The sequence below is a fragment of the Salvelinus alpinus genome, chromosome 4 (genome assembly GCF_045679555.1).
Source record: "Salvelinus alpinus chromosome 4, SLU_Salpinus.1, whole genome shotgun sequence".
Classification (NCBI taxonomy): Eukaryota; Metazoa; Chordata; class Actinopteri; order Salmoniformes; family Salmonidae; genus Salvelinus; species Salvelinus alpinus.
Genome location: NC_092089.1, coordinates 42,652,259 through 42,678,660, shown reverse-complemented (window position 1 = coordinate 42,678,660; position 26,402 = coordinate 42,652,259). Strand labels below are relative to the sequence as shown.

The 26,402-nt window shown below is 41.7% G+C and overlaps 1 protein-coding gene across 1 annotated transcript in view; it reads right to left on the bottom strand.

Annotated features, from left to right (window-relative positions):
• Positions 1-26,402, bottom strand: part of LOC139572586 (G patch domain-containing protein 8-like) — a 51,172-nt gene that overhangs the window by 7,160 nt on the left and 17,610 nt on the right. Inside the window, exons 2-3 of the mRNA XM_071395288.1 lie at positions 10,580-10,717; positions 150-280 (exon numbers count right to left, since the gene is read on the bottom strand). Coding sequence (XP_071251389.1) covers positions 150-280; positions 10,580-10,717 — 269 coding nt within the window. The remainder of the gene's footprint in view (positions 1-149; positions 281-10,579; positions 10,718-26,402) is intronic.

Genomic DNA, 26,402 nt, shown 5'->3' with positions numbered 1-26,402 from the left:
TCTAGGCCAGCTCTTGTATCCATCACTCTGAGGAATAGAGAAACTGACAGAGTGTATGCACGTGAGCGTATGTGGACAGTTTGTGTGTATCATAGAGATTTCCCTGCAGTTCGCTTGGAAAGCAGGTCTCTACACACACACCGTCTTACCTGTGTGTCTGTTGTCGTAGCAGTGCTAGTTGGTGCAGGCGTCTCAGAGCTCTCTCCTGCTTGCGGTCGTCCTTCCACGACTTAGACGCAACGTTCCGAGCAAACTCCCTCTGCTTCAACTCCTTCAGTCTCTACAAGGAGGAGAGGAGAGGGTCAGAGAGAGTGTGTGTGTGTGTGTGTGTGTGTGTGTGTGTGTGTGTGCGTTGTGTGGCAACTCTATTTCAGCTCCCTCTATCTGTGGGAAGATCCATCTCTGAGTGTGTATTGTCTATCAATCAAAAGTGTGTGTCTACAGACTCATTCAACTCTGATAGAGACAAACATGTTGTTTCTACATGCTCTGCCATAGAAACTGTATCACAGGGAGAATGGTGATGATTGAGTACTGACAGTGTTATAAGCCTAATGATGATGAGTGTTGCAGTCTGTCAGAATGTCATCTCTCAGCAGGCTGCAGTGTATCAACCCTTCAATCATCAGCCTAAATGCCAGCAACCATCTGTCACATTAATATGGACTTCATCATAAGAGGATCATTTTGGAAACTTACTTCATTACGCAAATCTCAGTGATTAAGCCTGCTTATTGAAATCTTACATTGAAGACATTGACTGGAGTATGGCAGGGAGATGACGTTACTAATAGAAACTACAGACCACTGATAGGATAAATAAAGCACAAACAGCACTACAGGAACTGCATTGGAAGGCCCTAAAATCCCTCTAACTTAGAACCCTCTAGAACTGAACCTGGAACTCGCCTCTAACTCCCTAGAACCCTCCAGAACTGAACCTGGAACTCACCTCTAACTCCCTAGAACCCTCTAGAACTGAACCTGGAACTCACCTCTAACTCCCTAGAACCCTCTAGAACTGAACCTGGAACTCACCTCTAACTCCCTAGAACCCTCTAGAACTGAACCTGGAACTCACCTCTAACTCCCTAGAACCCTCCAGAACTGAACCTGGAACTCGTAAGATCACAGCAAGCACCATCTCTGTATCATCAGCGCTGAGAAACAGACCACTGTGTGGGTTTCCTCTCCATCGGTCTGCTCCTTCAGGGAAATAGTGATTCATGTCTCTTTCTCTCTTTCTCTGCCTTCCTTTGTTAATCATTTTTCATCCTGCCTTTATCTGCACTTGGCAGGTAGAGGTATATATATATGTGTGTGAGTGTGGTGTGTGTGTGTGTGTCAGTGTGTCTGTCTTCAGGCTGTAGAGGGATGTAAGGTGTCTGACAATAGCTGCATCACTCTCCTCTATTCTATCAGCCTCTCTCCTCTCCTGTCTCCCCTCCCTCTTTCCCTATCTCCCTCTCTCCCTCTCTCTTTCTCTCGCTCTCTCTCGCTCTCATTAGTTGATCATATTTACACCTAACTCAGCATCTCCATCATTTTATCTAGCCGCTAACTATCTATCCCAACAGCTGATTATTTCCTGCATCTCTACCTGACATGTCGTTCAGTCAAACCTTCCCTCCTCTCTTCCGTCTTTCTCTCTCTCTCCTTCCCTCCTTACTCCTTCTACCCCTCCCCTCCCACTCTCCTCTCTTGTTATCATGAAATCACACACATAGTAAACCCTAAGGGCACATCTTGACACACTCAAATGAGCATGCATTTATTCATGCACACTCTCACCATCACACCTCCCGTGGCTGCTAATCAATGTCAGATAAATTCATCCTGCTAATCCAGGAAAACACACACACACACACACACACACACACACACACACACACACACACACACACACACACACACACACACACACACACACACACACACACACACACACACACACACACACACACACACACACACACACACACACACACACACACGTTGACAGTTTTCAGGTTAATCTGTAGTGAGCAGAACACAAACGAGTGTTTCTGTGTGTTATCACTCAGTACTTAACATCCCACTGTCAGCTCACTGTAGACGGCTTTGATGTGCTCTACTGCTGTTGTGTGTGTGTGGGGGGGTGTGGGGGGGGAGTGTTTATGTGTGTTTGAGTGCATGCGTGCATGTCTACGTGTCTACACTGGTGTATTCATGTGCACGTGCCTGCGTACGTGTGTGTGTAGGTAGCGTACAGTAAGGAGCTTTGAGTCTTTGATGCCAAATGCTGGTATGTGAGAAATATTAATCATATTCCTACTCAGATGCATACATAATGCATAACTAACTCTCTATCCGTGTGTATGTGGACATGATTAACTGTACTTGTTGGACCAGAACTCCCCACAAGAATAGTAAACAAACAAGAACTTGACCAACTGGGGACATTTTGTTAGTCCCCACAAGGTCAAATGCTATTTCTAGGCGGTTTAGGGTTAAGGTTAGAATTAGGGTTAGAATTAGGTTTAAGGTTAGGGTTAGGAGCTAGGGTTAGTTTTAGGGTCAGGGTTAGGAGCTAGGGTTAGGGTTAAGGAAAATAAGATTTTGAATGGAACTGAATTTTGTCTCTCCACAAGGTTAGTTGTAGAAGAATGTGTGTGTGTGACAGGACTTATGTCAATCATAGAGGGAGCGGATCTGTGAGTGACTAGACCACCTGAGAGTAGAGGAGTGAAGAGGGAATAGAAGAAACATTTTTATTTGTCACATGCGCCGAATACAACAGGTGTAGACATTACAGTGAAATGCTTAAGAGCCCTTTCCCAACAATGCATAGTTAAAAAGTAAGAAGAAATAAGAACTAATTACATTTATTAAAAACTTAAAGCAGATATGTCTTCAGTTAATAAGTATTCAACCCCTTTGTTATGGCAAGCCTAAATAAGTTCAGGAGTAAAAATGTGGTTAACAAGTCACATAATATGTTGCATGGACTATAGTGTTTAACATGATTTTTGAATGACTCACACATACAATTATCTGTAAGGTCCCTCAGTCGAGCAATGAATTTCAAACACAGATTCAACCACAAAGACCAGGGAGGTTTTTCAATGCCTCGCAAAGAAGGGCATCTATTGGTAGATGGGTAAAAAAATCAGACATTGAATATCCCTTTGAGCATGGTGAAGTTATTAATTACACTTTGGATGGTGTATCAATACACCCAGTCACTACAAAGATACAGGTGTCCTTCCTAACTCAGTTGCTGGATAGGAAGGAAACCGCTCAGGGATTTCACCATGAGGCCAACGATGACTTTAAAACAGTTAGTGTTTAATGGCTGTAAAAGGAGAAAACTGAGGATGGATCAACAACATTGTAGTTACTCCACAATAGTAATCTAAATGACAGAGTGAGAAGAAGGAAGCCTGTACAGAATAAAAATATTCCAAAACATGCATCCTGTTCGCAATAAGGCACGAAAGTAAAACTGCAAGAAATCTGGCAAAGAAATTAACTTTATGCCCTGAAAATCCAACACAACCCATTACTTTCCATATTTTTAAGCATAGTGGTGGCTGCATAATCTTATGAGTATACTTGTAATCGTTAAGGACTGGGATGTTTTTTAGGATAAAAAAGAAACAGAATGGAGCTAAGCACAGGTAAAATCCTAGAGAAAAACCTTGTTCAGTCTGCTTTCCACAAGACACATGGAGATGAATGCAGCTTTCAGCAGGACAATAACCTAAAACGGAAATCTACATTGGCGTTGCTTACCAGGAAGACAGTGAATGTTCCTGAGTGGCCTAGTTACAGTTTTGACTTAAATATGCTTGAAAATCTATAACAAGGCTTGAAAATGAATTTGACAGAGCTTGAAGAATTTTGAAAAGAATAATGGGCAAATATTGTACAATCCAGGTGTGCTAAGCTCGTAGAGACTTACCCAGAAACTCACAGCTGTAATCGCTGCTAAAGGTGATTCAAACATGCGTTGACTCAGGGGTGTGAATACTTATGTTAATGAGATATTTGCAAACACTGATATTTTTTTTCTAATTTTGTCATATGGGGTATTGTGTGTAGATGGGGGAGACAAAAAATATTTAATCCATTTTAAATTCAGGCTGTAGCACAACAAAATGTGGAATAAGTCAAGGGGTATGAATACTTTCTGAAGACACTGTAGGTAGAGGTAAAAGTGACTAGGCAAGCAGGATAGATAATAAACAGAGTAGCAGCAGCGTATGTGAAGGGCGTGAAAGTGTGTCTGAGTGAGTGTGTGTGTGTATGTGGCGTCAATATGCATGTGCTTGTGTATGTGTGTATTGGAGTGTCAGTGTAGTATGTGTGAGTGTGTGGGTATTGTCCAGTGAGTATGCATAGAGCCGGTGAAAGGTAGCCAATGCAAATAGTCCAAGTAGCATGTTCCGCAGTCTTATTGCTTGAGGGTTAGAAGCGGATCAATAGCCTTTTGGTCCCAGACTTGGCGCTTCAGTACCGCTTGCCATGCGGTAACAGAGAGAACAGTCTATGACTTGGGTGGCTGAATTCTTTGACAATTTGTATGGCCTTCATCTGACACCGCCTGCTATAGAGGTCCTGGATGGCAGGCTCGGCCCCAGTAATGTACTGGGTCGTATGCACTACACTCTGTTGCGCCTTACGGTCGGATGCCAAGCAGTTGCCGTACCAAGTGGTGATGTAGCTAGTCAAGACCCTCTCAATGGGGCAGCTGTATAATTGTTTGAGGATTTGAGGGCCCATGCCAAAATTTGTTCAGCCTCCTGAGGGAGAAATGGCATAGTTGTGCCCTCTTTACGACTGTATTGGTGTGTTTGGACCATGATAGGTCCTTAGTGTGGTGGACACCGAGGAACTTGAAGCTCTCGACCCACTCCACTACAGCCCAGTCAATGTGAATGAGGGCGTGCTCGCCCCTCCGTTTCTTGTAGTCCACGACAAGCTCCTTTGTCTTGCTGACGTTGAGGGAGAGGTTGTTGTCTCGGCACCTCACTGCCAGGTCTCTGACCTCCTCCCTATAGGCTGGGTCATCGTTGTCGGTGATCAGGCCTACCAGCGCCGTGCCGTCGGCAATCTTAATTATGGTGTTGGTGTCGTGAGGGGCCCCGTGTGGGGCCCCGTGTTGACGGTCAGCGTGGTGGATGTGTTGTTGCCTACCCTCACCATCTAGTGGCGGCCCGTCAGGAAGTCCAGGATCCAGTTGCAGAGGAAGGTGTTCAGTCCCAGGGTCCTTAGCTTAGTGATGAGCTTGAAGGCACTATGGTCTTCAACGCTGAACTGTAGTCAATGAACAGCATTCTCACGTATTCTTAGCTTGTCTGGTAGGCTTGGGCCACTAGGCAGCTCATGGCTGGGTTTCCCTTTGTAATCCATGATAGTTTGCAAGTCCTGTCACATCCGACGAGCGTCAGAGCTAGTATAGTAGGATTTGATCTTAGTCCTGAATTGATGCTTTGCCTGTTTGATGGTTTGTCCGAGGGCGTAGCAGGATTTCTTATACGCATCTGGATTAGTTTCCCGCTCTAGCCTTTAACTCAGTGTATTTTAGCTTGTAAGCAGGAATCAGGAGGATATAGTTATGGTCAGATGTGCCAAATGGAGGTTGAGCTTGTATGTGTCTCTGTGTGTAGAGTAAAGGTGATCTAGAGGTCTCCGCCTCTGTTGCACAGGTGACATGTTGGTAGAAATAAGGTAAGACGGATTTCATTTTTCCTGCATTAAAATCATTGGCCACTAGGAGCGACACCCCTGGGTGAGAATTTTCGTGTTTGCTTAGGGCCCTATACAGCTCGTTGAGTGCGGTCTTAGTGCCAGCATTGGTTTGTGGTGGTAAGTAGAGGGCTATGAAAATTATAGATGAAAACTCTCTCTGTAAATAGTATCGTCTACAGCTTATCATGAGATATTCTAACTAATGCGAGCAGAACCTCGAGACTTCCTTAATATTAGAGACCACACACAAGCTCTTGTTAACAAAGACACCCCCCCCCCCCCCCCCGAGTTTATCCCACGCTGCCGTTCTGTCCTTCTGATGTATAGAAAAAACAGCTAGATTTATATTTTCCATGTCCTTGTTCAGCCACAACTCAGAGAAACATAGGATATTACCGTTCTTCAGATCACGTTGATAAGATAGTCTTGAAAGGAGCTCCTCCAGTTTATTCTCCAGTGATTGCACGTTCGAGGGAAGAGGTGGTTTACCCACTCGCCGATGTAGTCTTGTCAGGTATCCCGCACGCTGGCCTTTATAACACCGCCTCTTCCATTTTTGAGTGTCGGGATTTGGGCCTGGTCCGGGATGAGCAGTATGTCATTCGACCCGACTCATTGAAGTAGAAATCCTCATCCAAATTGATGCTAGTGATCGTTGTTCTAATGTCCAAAAGCTCTTTTCAGTCATAGGAAATGATGGCGGAAACATTATGTACAAAAGAAGTTAAGATCAGCGCAAAAAAACACACAAAATAGCACAATTGGTCAGGATCCCATAAAACAGCTGCTATTCCCTCCAGCACCATAGACCTGGAAAAAAGCACTAGAAAATAAGAGGTAAGGAGAGGAAGGGTAATGACTCAACTTCAACAGTGAAGAGGCAACTCGGGGATGCTGGTCTTCTTGGCAGAGTTCCTCTGCCCAGTGTCTGTGTTCTTTTGCCCATCTTAATCTTTTATTTTTATTGGCCAGTGTGAGATATGGCTTTTTCTTTACAACTCTGCCTCGAAGGCCAGCATCCCGGAGTCGCCTCTTCACTGTTGATGTTGAGACTGGTGTTTTGAGGGTACTATTTAATGAAGCTGCCCGTTGAGGACTTGTGAGGCATCTATTTCTCAAACTAGATGCTCGAATGTACTTGTCCTCTTGCTCAGTTGTGCACCGGGGTCTCCCACTCCTCTTTCTATTCTGGTTAGAGCCAGTTTGCGCTGTTCTGTGAAGGGAGTAGTACACAGCATTGTACGGGATCTTCAGGTTCTTGGCAATTCCTCACATGAAATAGCCTTCATTTCTCAGAACAAGAATAGACTGACGAGTTCCAGAAGAAAGTTATTTGTTTCTGTCCATTTTGAGCCTGTAATTGAACCAACAAATGCTGATGCTATAAAAAAAATTATATATTTCCTTTATTTAACTAGGCAAGTCAGTTAATAACAAATTCTTATTTTCAATGATGGCCTAGGAACAGTGGGTTAACTGCCTTTTTCAGGGGCAGAACGACAGATTTTTACCTTGTCAGCTCGGGGATTTGATCTTGCAAATTTCCGGTTAGTAGTCTAATGCTCTAACCACTAGGCTAACCTAACACCCCAGATACTCAACTAGTCTAAAGAAGGACAGTTTTACTGCTGAAAACAGTACAACAGTTTTCAGCTATCCTAACATAATTGCAAAAGGGTTTTCTAATGATCAATTAGCCTTTTAAAATTATAAACTTGGATTAGCTAACACAATGTGCCATTGGAACACAGGAGTGATGGTTAATGATAATGGGCCTCTGTACGCCTATGTAGATATTCCATTAAAAAATCTGCCGTTTCCAGCTACAATAGTCATTTACAACATTAACAATATCTACACTGTATTTCTGATCAATTTGATGTTATTTTAATGGACAAAAAATTTGCTTTTCTTTCAAAAACAAGGACATTTATAAGTGACCCCAAACTTTTAAATGGTAGTGTATATATAAAAAAGTATTATTATTTGTAAAAAAAAACATCCAGAACATTAACCATGTGTGTTCTCTTGTTTTTTTTTTTTTATCTCATTGACTAAATTATCCAGACCAGTCCCCATGCTGGTCTCAGAGCAGCGCGAAACGGTGCTGAAATAGTTGACCACATGTCATTCAGTGACATTTATTCCCATAGTAATTAGCTTTGGATCCATAACGAAATAAACACCTGCATTACAATTACAAATCAGGGTTAATGATAAATGTATATATTTGTAGGGTTTGATGTATTTTTTTGTTGGGGCAAATCTGGTTTTAGACTCGGTAAGATGGACTCACTGATGGTTGAAGATGATCATCGATCGGCAAAGGCAATCAACATCGCTCTAATCATAGTCAGAAGACAGTTGAAGAAACTTGTGTGGACTGGTATTAAGGAAAGCATAAATACTGTACAGTATATGGTTGATCCAACGTTTTGTGGTTGCATGAGGTTTGGAGTTAGAAACGTCAAACTTTAGAGTACTTAATACATTGCAAGTTGTGGGGGGGGGGGGGGGGGTTCACACCTACAGTAGCCGAGCTACTAGACTATCCTTTGTAATGGTTGAAGAGACTATTGTCCTGCTAATAGCCCATCCTAGAAATGTTGTTTGCAGAACAGCCTGCTACGCTTGTTTTCTCCCTGTTTTTAGATGGAGAGAAACCAAAATCCCACCGCCCTGCCGGCCAAACCCTCCCCTGGTGTGCCAATTGCGCATCGCCTCATGGGTCTCCCAGTCACGGCCAGCACGGGTATCGAACCAGCATCTGTAGCAACGTAGTTTGCACTGCGATGCAGTGTCTTAGACCGCTGCGCCACTCGGGTGGCTCATTCACAAAGTTTTTAATGCTGATCAATTGCCTTGCACAAAGTATCTAAAATACTACTTAAACAGGAATAATTAAATTGAAATGTTAATACATTTTTTGGATCATAGATACAATGAGAAAATATGGAAAAATAAATAAATATTTAAATGTTAATTATATAAAGCAGCCCGTGCCTGAGAGTAGCCACAATCGGCCCGAGCCCCAAGTAATACATTTGGGCCAGATAACTCACACCGGAATCGGCCCGAGCCCGATCATCACCAAGACATATGCTGGACCCTATGTCAGAGAGGTGTTTTTGGGACCACATCATGTCTATTATCCTGCTAATAGCCCTTGTGAAAACATGTTTTCAAAAGGCCTCCAGGGCCAACAGAGAAGTTCCTTACTTTTTCCCCCTTCCACTTGCCTCTTCCATTTATTCCCATAGTAATTCGTTATGGTTTGCAATGAAAATGAGGGCATAAACTGGGTCAAGACGCCAGTACAGTAAGTAGACCTTTATGTAGTAAAATACATTTAAATAAACAAGACCTACAACACTTTAACAGCACAGTACTCAACACTAGTTAGGCTCATGTCGCCTACGGTAGGCCTACAGTATATCTACAAATATTTTTTACATCTCTACATGTAGGTTTCCTGATTTAAACCCGATCGAACTTGTTGCAACTAAAATGTATTTGAAATAATCATCTGCATGTTTGCCTGGCATGGATTGTGACTCCATCTCGTTCCTCGCCCTCTTCAACTCTGCCAATGCCGCCTGACTCTCGCCAATGACATGACTCTCCGCCAAGAATTACATTTAGAGGATTGGAGGATTCTAAATGAATATGTAAGGGGCATTTTTCATTAGGGCAAATCTGGTCTGTGAGAATATCTAAGGGGCTTTTATATCATTATAATGCATGGTTAATAATAATAATAATAATCGCTTTGTTTCAAAAAATTATGATATTTTGGAGATGATTTAGTTTCAAATAACTGAAAGTGAGCGATTGTAATCTGAATAAATTGGAAAAAAGCCATTCTTGAACATGGGGTGAGACATTCTTACTAATTTGTAAATAAAGCCAGTTTGTTATTTAGAATGATTTATTTCTGTTTTTAGAGGAAGAGAAACCAAAAGCCCACCATGCCTATTTTTGGGAAAATCTTCAGTCCACATGTCAAGTGAAATTCCCCCATTGTATTTACCCAAGTTCTCTCTTAAATCCAGGACCACTGACAGTTTTTGTTGTTGTTGCCTGATGCAGGACTCTAGTGCCAGAGGAGACTCTCAGACTGAAAACGCCTCCATTAATTGCCACAGTTTAGACTACCGATAGATCAGCATTCTAACCCTCCTAGTGTGGTGCAATGACAGAATGCCACCACAAACGGTCGCGGCATAAAAGAACAACAGTATGTAATCAGTGTGTAATGTGTTTCTGTAGTGTTATACAATCCCAACATGTTTATTTCACTACCCCTGACAGGAAGAACAGACGTGTCTTTATAGCGGCAGCCTCTGAATCACAAACAGAACAGCCAGCACAAATAGGCTACATTAACTAGTCTCTACATTACAGCTCGAAAACTGGTGTGTGTCTGTATATGTGTGTGTGTGTGTGTGTGTGTGTGTGTGTGTGTGTGTGTGTGTGTGTGTGTGTGTGTGTGTGTGTGTGTGTGTGTGTGTGTGTGTGTGTGTGTGTGTGTGTGTGTGTGTGTGTGTGTGTGTGTGTGTGTGTGTGTGTGTGTGTGTGCGCGTGTGTGTGCGTATGTGTGGGTACAATGCCCATGGCTAAAGTCTCTCTGCCACTCCTATAGCTTGTTTCATGTCTTTGCTGCTGGCAACAACAAAGCCTTAACTCTGGGCTGCTGTAATTCATGTTCAGAACAATGACAACTAAGCAACAGCTTTATGTTTATTTTACGTTTCTCTGTGTAGGATGAGACTGGAAGACTTGGTCTGTGTGTGTGTGAGGGGAGGTTTTGCGTGTTTCTGCTTTTGTTTTTGTGTGTGTTTGTTACCTGTCTGTGTGCGTGGTCGTAGGAGTTGATGTGGTTGTCATACTCCTGGTGTCTCAGGTACTGTTTCTCACACAGCTGACAGAAGAAACTCGACTTCCCATCATCCTCCACTGTACCTGCTGCACTCTCACCATGATCCTAGAGAGAGAGAGCAAAAGAGAGAGAGAGACAGAGGGACAGAGAGAGAACATTTGTGGAGAGAGAGATAGAGATGGAGAGAGAGATAAAGAGAGAAGGTGTAGAAAGAGGGAAAGAGAGATGTTAGTTATGCTGTCACAGATGTCAACTCCAGATGTTCTGTCCTCAGTGGGGTTTATGGAAAGCAGCAGGGTGGAGTGGGACAATTTCATCCTTCATAACACTACGTTAAACCTTCATAACGCTACATTAGATCTTCATGTCACTACGTTAAAACAGACTTGTGTTGGTGTGGTTGATCTTGATCTAAGAGAGGAGACATGGGCCAGCCTAGGATACAATAAAAAAAATTCTCACCTGCCCACCCCCTCACACACACACCCAGTCATGCGTCTAGAGTGACTTGACGTGAGTGGGTCGTGTCAGTGTGTTCACGCTCTGCAGCAGAATGTAATTTCCCTGAGGCTAGGAGCTGCCAATAAACACTACTGAATCCTGCTCTACCCTGACATGATGGGAATTTAATTTGAGTCTCTCTCTCCCTCTCTCTTGCGTTCCCTCTCTCTCTGTGCCCCTTTCTCCATTTCTGCCCATTCTGTCCCTCTGTTTCCCGCTCCTCCTCCCATTACCTCTGCCTGTTTCCTCTACACTTCCGCACCCGTCTCTGTTTCCCTCCCCTCTTCCCCCTCTTTCTTATTCTCTCTCATTTTCTTCTGTAAGCTCTAGGTCATACAGTGACAGACTCCATCGGCCCCAATTTCCTCAGTAATATGCTTGAGCCAAGGAAGAGAGAAAGGAGGGAGGGAGGGAAGGAGGGGTGGTGATGGAGGACAACACAAAGGGAGGGAGGGAGTAGTAGAGAGGGGGGTGTTTGTGTTCAGGTAATATTAGAGCAGTGAAAATGTCAAAGTGACACTAATCTTTAGAGGCTGGAACATGGAGTTATAAAAAGGTGTGTGTGTACTGTATGTGTGTGTATGTGTGTATTTTTGTGCACTTGAGTGAGTGTGTACACTTGCTTGTTTGTATGTGTGTGAGTGAGTGTGTGCATATACATTTGTGTGTGTGTGTGTGTGTGTGTGTGTGTGTGTGTGTGTGTGTGTGTGTGTGTGTGTGTGTGTGTGTGTGTGTGTGTGTGTGTGTGTGTGTGTGTGTGTGTGTGTGTGTGTGTGTGTGTGTGTGTGTGGGTGTGTGGGTGTGTGGGTGGGTGGGTGGGTGGGTGGGTGGGTGGGTGAGTGAGTGAGTGAGTGAGTGAGTGAGTGAGTGAGTGAGTGAGTGAGTGAGTGAGTGAGTGAGTGAGTGAGTGAGTGAGTGAGTGAGTGAGTGTGAAAGCTCTCAGAAGAGAGAAATGATGATATTTTTGAGTCCGGGTTTTGGAAAGTAATCACTTAGCATATGGCCACGCTTGGTAAAGTCAAATCACCTCTTTCTAGGCTGTTTTGACATTTCACCCTCTTCCTCTGAGCTATGCATCTCTCCCAAGTGGAACATCAGCAGAAATGTGTCCATTGAAGTGATTGAGCAAATCTGGCCACATAATAATATGGTGATAGAACTTGGACAGAAATAACTTCAAGTTGGTTTGGGGCTTTAACATCTGCTCATGGATTTCTTTGGACACTCAAGTTAGTATGCTAAGCTAATGAGAGGCTGCTGAAAATACCTACATTGGTTGCTTGGCAACAGTTCAGGTACACTGTAAGTGGAAACATCATCAAACAACATAGTTTTAGGGGTAAATTCTCCTTTAATTAAGGCTAGGGGTCCCGCTAGCGGGACAACTTCCGGTGAAACGGGAGGGCGCGCAATTCAAATAAATAATCATAAAAATTATGGATATTAAACATTTAGGTACATACATACGATGTCTTATAATCGGTTAAAAGCTTAAATTCTTGTTAATCTAACTGCACTGTCCGATTTACAGTAGGTTTTACCGCCGAAAGCATGCCATGAGATTGTTTGAGGACGGCGCCCCATCAAAATATTTTTCCACCGGCACAAGTTTCATAAATTCACAAATAGCGATTAAATATTCACTTACTTTTTGAAAATCTTCCTCTGATTTGTCATCCAAAGGGTCCCAGCTACAACATGTAGTGTCGTTTTGTTAGATAAAATCCTTCTTTATATCCCAAAAAGTCAGTTAAGTTGGCTCCATCGATTTGAGTAATCCACTTGTTCAACATGCAGAGAAAGGAATCCAAAAAGCTACCGCTAAACTTTGTTAAAACAAGTCAAAATACGTTTCTATTTAATCCTCAGATACCCTAAAATGTAATTAAACTATAATATTTCATATGGAAAGAAGTATGTTCAATAGGAAAGCGATATTAACAGGTGCGCATCCTCTTCGTTGCACGAGCATAGACAGATTTCCAAGTCTGAGTCCCTGTACTAAAACTCATTATTCTTCCTCGTTTTGGAAGAAACAAGCCTGAAACCTTGAACAAAGACTACTGACACCCAGTGGAAGCCATATGAATTGCATACTGGGAGCTAGATTACATTTTTTCCCTATACGTTCCATTGGAAGAGCATGGGCTCTCAATCTTTTTTTTTTCAGGTTGGATTTTCTCCTACTATATCTATTGTGTTATAGTCTCCTACATTATTTTAACATTTCTACAAACTTCAGAGTGTTTTCTTTCCAATGGTACCAATTATATGCATATCCTGGTTTCAGGGCCTGAGCAACAAGCAGTTTACTTTGGGCACGTCAGTCAGGCGGAAATGGAGAAAAATAGACCCTAGCCTGAAGAAGTTTGTAAGCTGATCAGTCAGTCCAACAAGCAGGAGGCTTATCTCCCACTGCCAACTCTCCAAACTTGTTTGTTTGTATCTGTCTCCTAAAGCACCTCCTCGCACCTCTCTCGTCTGTCTGAGAAATTATGCTGAACCAGGGTGTGTGTGTGCCGTTTGTTCATAATCAAATCCAAATGAAAGTTTATTGATTGCAGACACAGATTTGCAGATGTTATCACAGGTGCAGTGAAAGGTTTGTGTTTATAGCTCAAACAGTGCAGTAATACCAAGCAATAAAAAATATACAAACACATAATCCCCCCCATGTCATATATATATAAATATACATGTATATACAAATAATGGTGTGTGTATAGTGCCAGAACACTGCTGACAGCTCCTGTATATGAATCACAAATTTTCTGCGATACACTCAAATATGAGATGTTTCATTTTACATTATACAGTACACACACCTCAGTTTGCCTCTGCTCCCTGCTGTAAAGTCTGCTTCCAACTCTCACTCTCAAACACGTAGATCCCCTGAACGCAGCTCACTTTCCAGCCCACTTTCCAGCATACACTCTCAAATACCTAGATCCCCTGAACGCAGCTCACTCTCCAGATCCCAATCACCGGAATTCTGATCACCTGTTCACACACCTGTATGTCATTATCACACACTATTTAGTTCAGTTCTTTGCACCCCATCATTGTGAGGTATTGTTTGTTTTGTGACACACTTCTATTCTGAGCTCTGTTTCCCCCCCCCCCCCTGTAATTTAATCCTCCTGTGTATGATAGTTTTTGCCTGCCTCTCTAACGACGCCTTTTGCCTATTCCCTGCCTGTACCTTAGCCTATCGGATTTCCTGTTATCAACCTATTGCCTGATCTCCCGGACTAAGTTATTAGCCTTTTCCCTGCCTACTGTTGCCTTGTTGGACCCCCTGTGTATGACCTTCTGCCTGCTCCTGGAACTAGCTACCTGTCTCCTCCTGTGGTCCCTTACAATAAACACCTGCTGCGCCCTGCGCTTGAAACCAGCTCTCTGTCTCCCACCGTGTTCATTACACCTGCGAGTAGCCATCCCCAGACACACACACTCTGACAAGTTGACGTCTCATCACCAAATTAATCCAGATGTCAATTTGCTGCTGCAGCGTAAACCTGTTTATAAATTATACATTTTTTTCCAGTCCCCACAAAAACGCAATGCAAGGCCCTCACTCTGTCATTCAGAAACTTATTCCAGTGTCTGCCTGCCAGCTGAAAACCTTTACATGTGTGTGTGTGTGTGTGTGTGTGTGTGTGTGTGTGTGTGTGTGTGTGTGTGTGTGTGTGTGTGTGTGTGTGTGTGTGTGTGTGTGTGTGTGTGTGTGTGTGTGTGTGTGTGTGTGCGTGCGTGCGTGCGCGTGCATGCGTGTGTAGGCTTCCTGCCCCTCCCCCTCTGAAGCATAGGCTACTGTAGCCTACTGAGCGTAATTCTGAAATTAGAGAGAGATTTTTAATTACAGAAGAATGGATTAACTTTTTCAATGCTAGTTAAGGATACTATAGGTATCAGTTTCCACATTGGATTTATTAACTACAAAAAGGTAAGACAAGTTGTTTTTTTATTCTGGTGCCCCTCTGCACACACAATTTTGTTAGCCACCTGGCTAGCTCTGGTCCAACGTTAAGCCAAATATCTGAAGTTCAAAGACATTCAAAGTTCCTCCATAGAAGCCACTCCTCCGTAGGTATAATTCTATGGGCCTAATTCAGATAATGCATGTCATAACAAAATGACCAGTGCTTTCAGTTGTATAACTGACTAGGTATCTCCCTTTCCCTTTCCTTTCAAGCTAAACCTCCTCCTCGGCTCCTCCACCCTCTCTCACTCTCTCCCCACCCGCAAAATTTCAGTTGTATCTTGCACCCTACACTTGTCTGTCCATCGCGCATGTAAACAACCAAAGATTGCCCTTCTATATCCGCCCTGATTGGTGAAGTAATTTAATGTTGAAATGAAAAAAGCTAAATGGAGAAAAAAAAAATGATTTCAGAGGTTTGTATTGTATTTTTGGGGTATTTATTATGGATCCCACTCTTCCTGGGGTTGAGCAAAATGAAGGCAGTTATACAATTGTAAACACATTTCACAACACATTAAGTGCCCTCTGGCCAAAACTCTACTAACACATATCTACAGCCTAAATCCATATGTGTGTAGTACATATGTTATCATGTGTGCATGTGCATGCATGTGTCTGTGCCTATGTGTGTCTGTTCACAGTCCCTGCTGTTCCCTAAGGTGTATTGATATGTATATTATTAATGTTAGCTCTCCGTGCACATTTAAGGGCCAGCTGTGCTGCCCTGTTCTGGGCCAGTTGTTAAATCTCTCTTTGTGGCACCTGACCACACGACTGGACAGTAGTCCAGGTGAGACAAAATTAGGGCCTGCCTTGTTGATAGAGATAAGAAGGCAGAGTAATGCTTTATTATGGACAGACCTCTCCCCATCTTAGCTGCTGTTGCATCAATATGTTTTGACCATGACAGTTTACAATCCAGGGTTACTCCAAGCAGTTTAGTCTCCTCAACTTGCTCAATTTCCACATTATTCATTACAATATTTATTTCAGGTTTAGGGTTTAGTGAATGATTTGTTCCAAATACAATGCTTTTAGTTTTTAAAATAATTAGGACTATCTTATTGCTGGCCACCCATTCTGAAACTGACTGCAGCTCTTTGTTAAGTGTTGCAGTGATTTCGCTTGTTGCAGTAGCTGAGGTGTATAGTGTTGAGACACCAGCATATAGGTCATTAGGTCATTAGTAGGTCATAGGTCATTAGTAAAGATTGAAAAAAGCAAGGGGCCTAGACAGCTGCCCTGGGTAATGCCTAACTAACTAGATTATGTTGGAGAGGCTTCCATTAAAGAACACCCTCTGTGTTCTGTTAGAAAGGTAACTCTCAATCCACAATATAGCAGGGGATGTAAAGCCATAACACATACGTTTTTCCAACAGCAGATTATGATCGATAATGTCAAAAGCTGCACTGAAGTCTAACAAACAGCTCCCACAATCTTTTTATTATCAATTTCTCTCAGCCAATCATCAGTTATTTGCGTAAGTTGAATGCCCTTCCCTATAAGTGTGCTGAACATCTTTTGTTAATTTTTATTGCTTTACTGAGAGGCTTATCAAAGGTAGACATGATATTTATGTTTGAGTTGATAGTGCAGGGTGAGCTACAGTGCACTTCCTACTAGGGCAAACTGCCTCAGTTCGAACAGTAGATCTCAGGTTCATAGGCACATGATAACTGCATACAATAGGATTGTAGGAGGCATTCAGAGGCATTCAGGGGTGTAAGAGTAGAATTGACAGAGGCATTCAGGGGTGTAAGAGTAGAATTGACAGAGGCATTCAGCGGATTGACAGAGGCATTCAGGGGTGTAAGAGTAGAATTGACAGAGGCATTCAGGGGATTGACAGAGGCATTCAGGGGAGTAAGAGGTACATAAATTAGGTTACTTACATTATGACTGCCAACGGCCCTGTGACAATGTACATTTGCAGCAGCGCTACGTTGTCGGTAGGGATTATCTGAGCAGGGCTTGGGTCACAATTATGACACAGACATATCTTTGTTCCCGCCTGTCATTTCTGTTAGACATGTTGGTCACGCTTTGAGTGGTTTACATGCATGTTATGCGTGATTATGTCTGTGCTATAGACTGAGGTGACAGCTTAATTTTCTACTCCTCTGCTGTTCTCTCCTCTCCTCTCTCCCCCTATCCTCTCATCTTCTCTCATCTCCTATCCTCTCCTTTCATTGTCCCTGGTCACACAGAGTTTATCATATGATCCAACCTTTAAATGTATCCGTTTTGGCTAGCCACAGCAGTCAACTAGCTAGCTAGCTAAGTAGCTGTTTAGCTTTCCAGCACATTCAATAATTAGTTTGTAAAAAATAACAAGCTAGTTAGCTACCTCATGTTCTTGTCAAACTGTCAATATAATAGCTAACAGGCAACAAGATATGCCAAATAAGAATCTAAAAACCACTTGAGGGCAAATAAATCAGATTTGACCATTCAGATACGAATCGCATGGCCAGAAATCAGATTTGTATGTGGCTTGAAATATCAGATTCCATGTGCTTTTTGGCTGTTCAGACTGCATGAAAAAGAACAGATTCGAATCTGTATTTTTTTATTTGAGTCACTTCAAACTGTCAATGTGAACAAGGCTTTAGTGAAGAAGGCTCACAGATAGACATCTGTACTACTGCTACAGTAGGTAGGGTAGGCTAATATATTCAGAGACTCTTAATTGCATCTGTGTGAAGGGTATATTCATGATTTTGTAGATCAACTCCTATAATTGCTATCCTGCCTTAATAACGGGAAATACTGTACACACACACACACACACACACACACACACACACACACACACACACACACACACACACACACACACACACACACACACACACACACACACACACACACACACACACACACACACACACACACACACACACACACACACACAAACAAACACAGTGGTGTAAAGTACTTATGTAAAAATACTAAAAGTAAAGTATTTGTTCTTTACCATTTTATATTTTTGACAACTTTTACTTCTACTTCACTACATTCCTAAATATTTTCTCTGACACCCAAAAGTACTTGTTACAATTTGAATGCTTAGCAGGACAGGAAAAGGGTCCAATTCACACACTTATCAAGAGAACATCCCTGGTCATCCATACTGCCTCTGATCTGGCGGACTCACTAAACACACATGCTTGGTTTGTAAATGATGTCTGAGTGTTGGAGATAGGACCTGGCTATCCATAAATAAAAAAATTAAATAAAATGATGCCGTCTGGTTTGCTAAATTTAAGGAATTTGAAATGATTTATACTTTTACTTTTGATGCTAAAGTATAATTAAAACCGAATACTTTTAGACTTTTACACAAGCAGTACTTTACTGGGTGGATTTCACTTTTACTTGAGTAATTTTATATTAAAGGACATAAAAAAATAAAAAAATAAATCATATTCATCATCTCCAGCACCACCCCAACATCAACATATATGAAAATGGTGCGTATCTATGTTTTGTAGTAAAAAATTTAGAGGAAGATAAGTGTTTCCAATGACATCTTCAAACAATTAGTAGACAATAACTATTCTATTTGTTAAAATCACATGATGCACACTGATGATATCATTGGAAACACTTATCTTCCTCTATCATTTTGTTGATGTTGGGGTGGTGCTGGAAATTATGAATACCCTTTACGATATCTTTACTTTTTCTCAAGTATGACAATTGGTTACTTTTTCCACCACTGCGCGTGCACACACACACACACACACACACACACACACACACACACACACACACACACACACACACACACACACACACACACACACACACACACACACACACACACACACACACACACACAAACAAACACAGTGGTGTAAAGTACTTATGTAAAAATACTAAAAGTAAAGTATTTGTTCTTTACCATTTTATATTTTTGACAACTTTTACTTCTACTTCACTACATTCCTAAATATTTTCTCTGACACCCAAAAGTACTTGTTACAATTTGAATGCTTAGCAGGACAGGAAAAGGGTCCAATTCACACACTTATCAAGAGAACATCCCTGGTCATCCATACTGCCTCTGATCTGGCGGACTCACTAAACACACATGCTTGGTTTGTAAATGATGTCTGAGTGTTGGAGATAGGACCTGGCTATCCATAAATAAAAAAATTAAATAAAATGATGCCGTCTGGTTTGCTAAATTTAAGGAATTTGAAATGATTTATACTTTTACTTTTGATGCTAAAGTATAATTAAAACCGAATACTTTTAGACTTTTACACAAGCAGTACTTTACTGGGTGGATTTCACTTTTACTTGAGTAATTTTATATTAAAGGACATAAAAAAATAAAAAAATAAATCATATTCATCATCTCCAGCACCACCCCAACATCAACATATATGAAAATGGTGCGTATCTATGTTTTGTAGTAAAAAATTTAGAGGAAGATAAGTGTTTCCAATGACATCTTCAAACAATTAGTAGACAATAACTATTCTATTTGTTAAAATCACATGATGCACACTGATGATATCATTGGAAACACTTATCTTCCTCTATCATTTTGTTGATGTTGGGGTGGTGCTGGAAATTATGAATACCCTTTACGATATCTTTACTTTTTCTCAAGTATGACAATTGGTTACTTTTTCCACCACTGCGCGTGCACACACACACACACACACACACACACACACACACACACACACACACACACACACACACACACACACACACACACACACACACACACACACACACACACACACACACACACACACACACACACACACACATCAGTGGCTTTATTATCATCACAGTTTAACAGTGTGTAATGGATGGGTACAGACCTGTTGTGTCTCAGGGACCCGCATTTACTACTGCTGAGGTCTCACTTAAACCCTCCTATTTTGTGTGTGTGTGTGTGTGTGTGTGTGTGTGTGTGTGTGTGTGTGTGTGTGTGTGTGTGTGTGTGTGTGTGTGTGTGTGTGTGTGCCTATGCCCATCTGTTACACACAGTTACAGAAATGGCCTAAACAATTACATGTACAGAATCCAAAACCACAGATGTGAAAGGACTAGATAGATAGGAAGGCCAGAAACACAGATGTCTGTCTGAAAACTAGATACTGTTGATATACTAGCCAAACATATACAGTTGAAGTTGGAAGTTTACATACACTTGGGTTGGAGTCATTAAAACTCGTTTTTCAACCACTCCACAAATTTCTTGTTAACAAACTATAGTTTTGGCAAGTCGGTTAGGACATCTACTTTGTGCATGACACAAGTAATTTTTCCAACAATTGTTTACAGACAGATTATTTAACTTATTTGTATCACAATTCCAGTGGGTCAGAAGTTTACATACACTAAGTTGACTGTGCCTTTAAACAGCTTGAAAAATTCCAGAAAATTATGTCATGGCTTTAGAAGCTTCTGATAGGCTAATTGACATAATTTGAGTCAATTGGAGGCGTACCTGTGAATGTATTTCAAGGCCTACCTTCAAACTCAGTGCCTCTTTGCTTGACATCATGGGAAAATCAAAAGAAATCAGCCAAGACCACAGAAAAAAAATGGTAGACCTCCACAAGTCTGGTTCATCCTTGGGAGCATTTTCCAAATGCCTGAAGGTACCACATTCATCTATACAAACAATAGTACGCAAGTATAAACACCATGGGAACACACAGCCGTCATATCGCTCAGGAAGGAGACGCGTTCTGTCTCCTAGAGATGAATGTACTTTGGTGCGAAAAGTGCAAATCAATCCCAGAACAACAGCAAAGGACCTTGTGAAGATGCTGGAGGAAACAGGTACAAAAGTATCTATATCCACAGTAAAACAAGTCCTATATCGACGTAACCTGAAAGGCCCCTCAGCAAGGAAGAAGCCACTGCTCCTTTACCGCCATAAAAAAGCCAGACTACAGTTTGCAACAGCACATGGGGACAAAGATCATACTTTTTTGAGAAATATCCTCTGGTCTGATGAAACAAAAATGGAACTGTTTGGACATAATGACCATCGTTATGTTTGGAGGAAAAAGGGGGAGGCTTGCAAGCCAAAGAACACCATCCCAACCGTGAAGCATGGGGGTGGCAGCATCATGTTGTGGGGGTGGTTTGCTGCAGGAGGGACTGGTGCAACTCACAAAATAGATGGCATCATGAGGATGGAAAATTATGTGGATATATTGAAGCAACATCTCAAGACATCAGTCAGGAAGTTAAAGCTTGGTCGCAAATGACCCCAAGCATACAATGACCCCAAGCATACTTCCAAAGTTGTGGCAAAATGGCTTAAGGACAACAAAGTCAAGGTATTGGAGTGGCCATCACAAAGCCCTGACCTCAATCATATAGAAAATTTGTGGGCAGAACTGAAAAAGCATGTGTGAGCAAGGACGCCTGCAAACCTGACTCAGTTACACCAGCTCTGTCAGGAGGAATGGGCCAAAATTCACCCAACTTATTGTGGGAAGCTTGTGGAAGGCTACCCAAAATGTTTGACTGAAGTTAAACAATTTAAAGGCAATGCTACCAAATATGTAAACTTCTGACCCACTGGGAATGTGATGAAAGAAATACAGCTGAAATAAATCATTCTCTCTAAATAAATCATGTATCTACTGTATGAACGATGCAGGATGGAGACGTACCTACCATAACACCAACAGCCAAAATAAATTAAAACTAGATACTGTAGCTCTGGCCAAAAACACAGATCTGTTTAAACTAGATACTGATGTTTTGCCATCATAGTAAAGGCTGAAAGTACAGATCTGAGAATACTGCAGCCCTGGCAACGAACATAGATCTGTGAAAAGATTATTGGATGCTGGAGCATTTCCAGATGGAACAATTGTGTAGCTCTGGACCCTGGACTGTGTATAGAGAGAGAGATGCATTTGATGCAGTGTGACCTATCTCATCCAGATTGGATGGGAATGAAAAGGAGATGCATAACACACACACACAGCATCGGCAAGAACAAAACATGTTCCTCTCATCTAAGAGTCATAAATCAATGATCAATCCAATCAAAAAATCAATTAACCATGGATCAATAATGAATTACCTGTCCATCACCCAGCTCAGTCCTTTATACCCTGGCCAGAGAATCAGTCAACAGATTCCTCTCTCTCTCTCTTTCTATCTATCTGCCTTTCTGTTCCATTCTCCTTAATTTTATCATCGTTCATCAAACATTCTTTCTTCCTCCTCTTTCCCTCCATCTATAGCATTATTGTACTGAGTGAACTATAGCGTCTTACATAAGGCCTTTCTAGTTGAACAGAGTCACAGACATATATCAGCTACACAGAGAGGACATAAAGGACAGTTCCAGACAGACGATGAACAGTACAACTGCTACAGTCAGATCCCAAAGAGAGATGGAGGGAGCGGATGGGTAGATGAAGGAAGGACTGTCTGCACTGACCCTTTTGACTCATCACATACGCTGCTGCTACTGTTTATTTTCTATCCTGTTGCCTAGTCACTTTACCCCTACCTACAGTATATGTATAGTACCAGTCAAAAGTTTGGACACACATGCTCATTCAAGGGTTTTTCGTTATTTTTTAAAACTATTTTCTGCATTGTAGAATGAGACATCAACACTTGGAAATAACACATATGGAATCATGTAGTAACCAAAAAAATGTTAAAGAAATCAAAATATATTTGAGATTTGAGATTCTTCAAAGTAGCCACCCTTTGCCTTGATGACAGCTTTGCACACTCTTGGCATTCTCTCAACCAGCTTCATGAGGTAGTCACTTGGAATGCATTTCAATTAACAGGTGTGCTTTATTAAAAGATAATTAGTGGAATTTCTTTCCTTCTTAATGCGTTTGAGACAATCAGTGTTTTGACAAGGTAGGGTTGGTATACAGAAGATAGCCCTCTTTGGTAAAAGACCAAGTCTATATTATGGCAAGAACAGCTCAAAAAAGCAAATAAAAACGACAGTCCATCATTACTTTCAGACATGAAGGTCAGTCAATCCTGGAAAATTTCAAGAACTTAAAAAAAAAAGTAAAGTACCCTCGCAGAAAGCATCATGCGCTAACATGAAAGCACTGGCTCTCATGAGGACCGACACAGGAAAGAAAGACCCAGAGTTACTTCTGCTGCAGTGGATAAGTTCACTAGATTTACCAGTCTCAGAAATTGCAACCCAAATAAATGCTTCATAGAGTTCAAGTAACAGACACATCTCAACATCAACTGTTCAGAGGAGACTATGTGAATCAGGCCTTCATGGTTGAATTGCTGCAAAGAAACTAATGCTAAAGGACACCAATAATAAGAGACTTGCTTGGGCCAAGAAACACGAGAAATGGACATTACACCGGTGGAAATCTGTCCTTTGGTCTGATGACTCCAAATTTGAGATTGTTGGTTCCAACCCCCGTGTCTTTGTGAGACGCAGAGTAGGTGAATGGATGATCTCTACATGTGTGGTTCCCACCGTGAAGCATGGATGAGGAGGTGTGATGGTGTGGGGCTGCTTTGATGGTGAAACTGTCAGTGATTTATTTAGAATTCAAGGCACACTTACAGTAACCAGCATGGCTACCACAGCATTGTGAAGCGATACGCCATCCCATCTGGTTTGCGCTTAGTGGGACTCATTTGTTTTTCAACAGGACAATGACCCAAAACACACCTCCAGTCTGTGTAAGGGCTGTGTGATGGAGTGCTGCATCAGATGACCTGGCCTCCACAATCACACGACCTCAACCCAATTGAGATGGTTTGGGATGAGTTGGACCGCAGAGTGAAGGAAAAGCAGCCAACAAGTGCTCAGCATATGTGGGAACTCCTTCGAGACTGTTGGAAAAACATTCCTCATGAAGCTGGTTGAGAGAATGCCAAGTGTGTGCAAAGATGTCATCAAGGCAAAGGCAGGCTACTTTGAAGAATCTTAAATATCAAATGTATTTTGATTTGTTCAACACTTTTTTGTTTACTACATGATTCCATATGTGTTATTTCATAGTTTTGATGTCTTCACTATTATTCTACAATGTAGAAAATAGCAAAAATAAAGAAAAACCCTTGAATGAGTAGGTGTGTCCAAACTTTTGACTGGTACTGTATGTCATAAATTGCTATAACTGTTCCTGCATACTGCTGTGTAAACTCACCATGAGAAAAAAAACCTTGTTTTGAATACAAACCATGTGTACTTATTTGCTATATTGAGGGACTTTTGACTGGTACTGCACATCTCTACCTCAATTAGCTCGTAGCCCTGCACATCGACTCGGTACTGATACCCCGTGTACAGTTGAAGTCGGAAGTTTACATACACTTGGGTTGGAGTCATTAAAACTTGTTTTTCAACCACTCCACAAATTTCTTGTTAACAAACTATAGTTTTGGCAAGTCAGTTAGGACATCTACTTTGTGCATGACACAACACATTTTTCCAGCAATTGTTTACGGACAGATTATTTCACGTATAATTCACTGTATCACAATTCCAGTGGGTCAGATGTTTACATACACTAAGTTGACTGTGCCTTTAAACAGCTTGGAAATTTCAGAAAATGGTGTCATGGCTTTAGAAGATTCTGATAGGCTAATTGACATCATTTGAGTCAATTGGAGGTGTACCTGTGGATGTATTTCAAGGCCTACCTTCAATCTCAGTGCCTCTTTGCTTGACATCATGGGAAAATCAAAAGAAATCAGCCAAGACCTCAGAAAAACAATTGTAGACCTCCACAAGTCTGGTTCATCCTTGGGAGCAATTTCCAAATGCCTGAAGGTACCATGTTCATCTGTACAAACAATAGTACGCAAGTATAGACACCATGGGACCACACAGCCGTCATATCGCTCAGGAAGGAGACACGTTCTGTCTCCTAGAGATGAACGTACTTTGGTGCGAAAAGTGCAAATCAATCCCAGAACAACAGCAAAGGACCTTGTGAAGATGCTGAAGGAAACAGGTACAAAAGTATCTATATCCACAGTAAAATGAGTCCTATATCGATATAACCTGAAAGGCCGCTCAGCAAGGAAGAAGCCACTGCTCCAAAACCGCCATAAAAAAGCCAGACTACGGTTTGCAGCTGCACATGGGGACAAAGATCATACTTTTTGGAGAAATGTCCTCTGGTCTGATGAAACAAAAATGGAACTATTTGGCCATACTGACCATCGTTATGTTTGGAGGAAAAAGGGGGAGGCTTGCAAGCCGAAGAACACCATCCCAACCGTGAAGCACGGAGATGGCAGCATCATGTTGTGGGGGTGCTTTGCTGCAGGAGGGACTGGTGCACTTCATAAAATAGATGGCATCATGAGGATGTTAAATTATGTGGATATATTGAAGCAACATCTCAAGACATCAGTCAGGAATTTAAAGCTTGGTCACAAATGGGTCTTCCAAATGGACAATGACCCCAAGCATACTTCCAAGGTTATGGCTGAAGGACAACAAAGTCAAGGTATTGGAGTGGCCATCACAAAGCCCTGACCTCAATCCTATAGAACATTTGTGGGCAGAACTGAGAAATGAGAAAGGAGGCCTACAAACCTGACTCAGTTACACCTACTCTGTCAGGAGGAATGGGCCAAAATTCACCCAACTTATTGTGGGAAGCTTGTGGAAGACTACCCGAAACATTTGACCCAAGTTAAACAATTTAAAGGCCGTGCTACGAAATACTAATTGAGTGTATGTAAACTTCTGACCCACTGGGAATGTGATGAAATAAATAAAGCTGAAATAAATCATTCTCTCTACTATTATTCTGCCATTTCACATTCTTAAAATAAAGTGGTCATCCTAACTGACCTAAGACAGGGAATTGTTACTAGGATTAAATGTCAGGGACTGTGTATAGCCAAGTTACCATTATTCATTGTGTATTTCTTAATATAATTTTTATATTTTTCATTTTTGGGAACGGCACGTGAGTAATCATTTCAGCCTAAGTCTACACCTGTTTACACCTGTTGTTTACGAAGCATGTGACAAATATCCGTGTGTTCTCTCTTTTGACTCATAATTTACTGTTTTGATCCCGCTGCTCTGCTCTTTCTGTGCTCTTTAGGGCTTTGAAATATGTGTGTTGGGGGAGGGTACTTCTGCAGCTGCAACTAATGCTCTGAATTTAGAGATTTTCCCTCTCTCTGCTTTAAGAAAACATCACAAACTAATTAGAGAGAGAGATAGAGAGAAAGATGTTCGTGTTATCCACTTCTTTAAACTCTCACACAGACTGTCCCCCAAGGCTAGCCACAGCCACTTTCCTTTTTTATCCTCATTCTCTCTCTCTC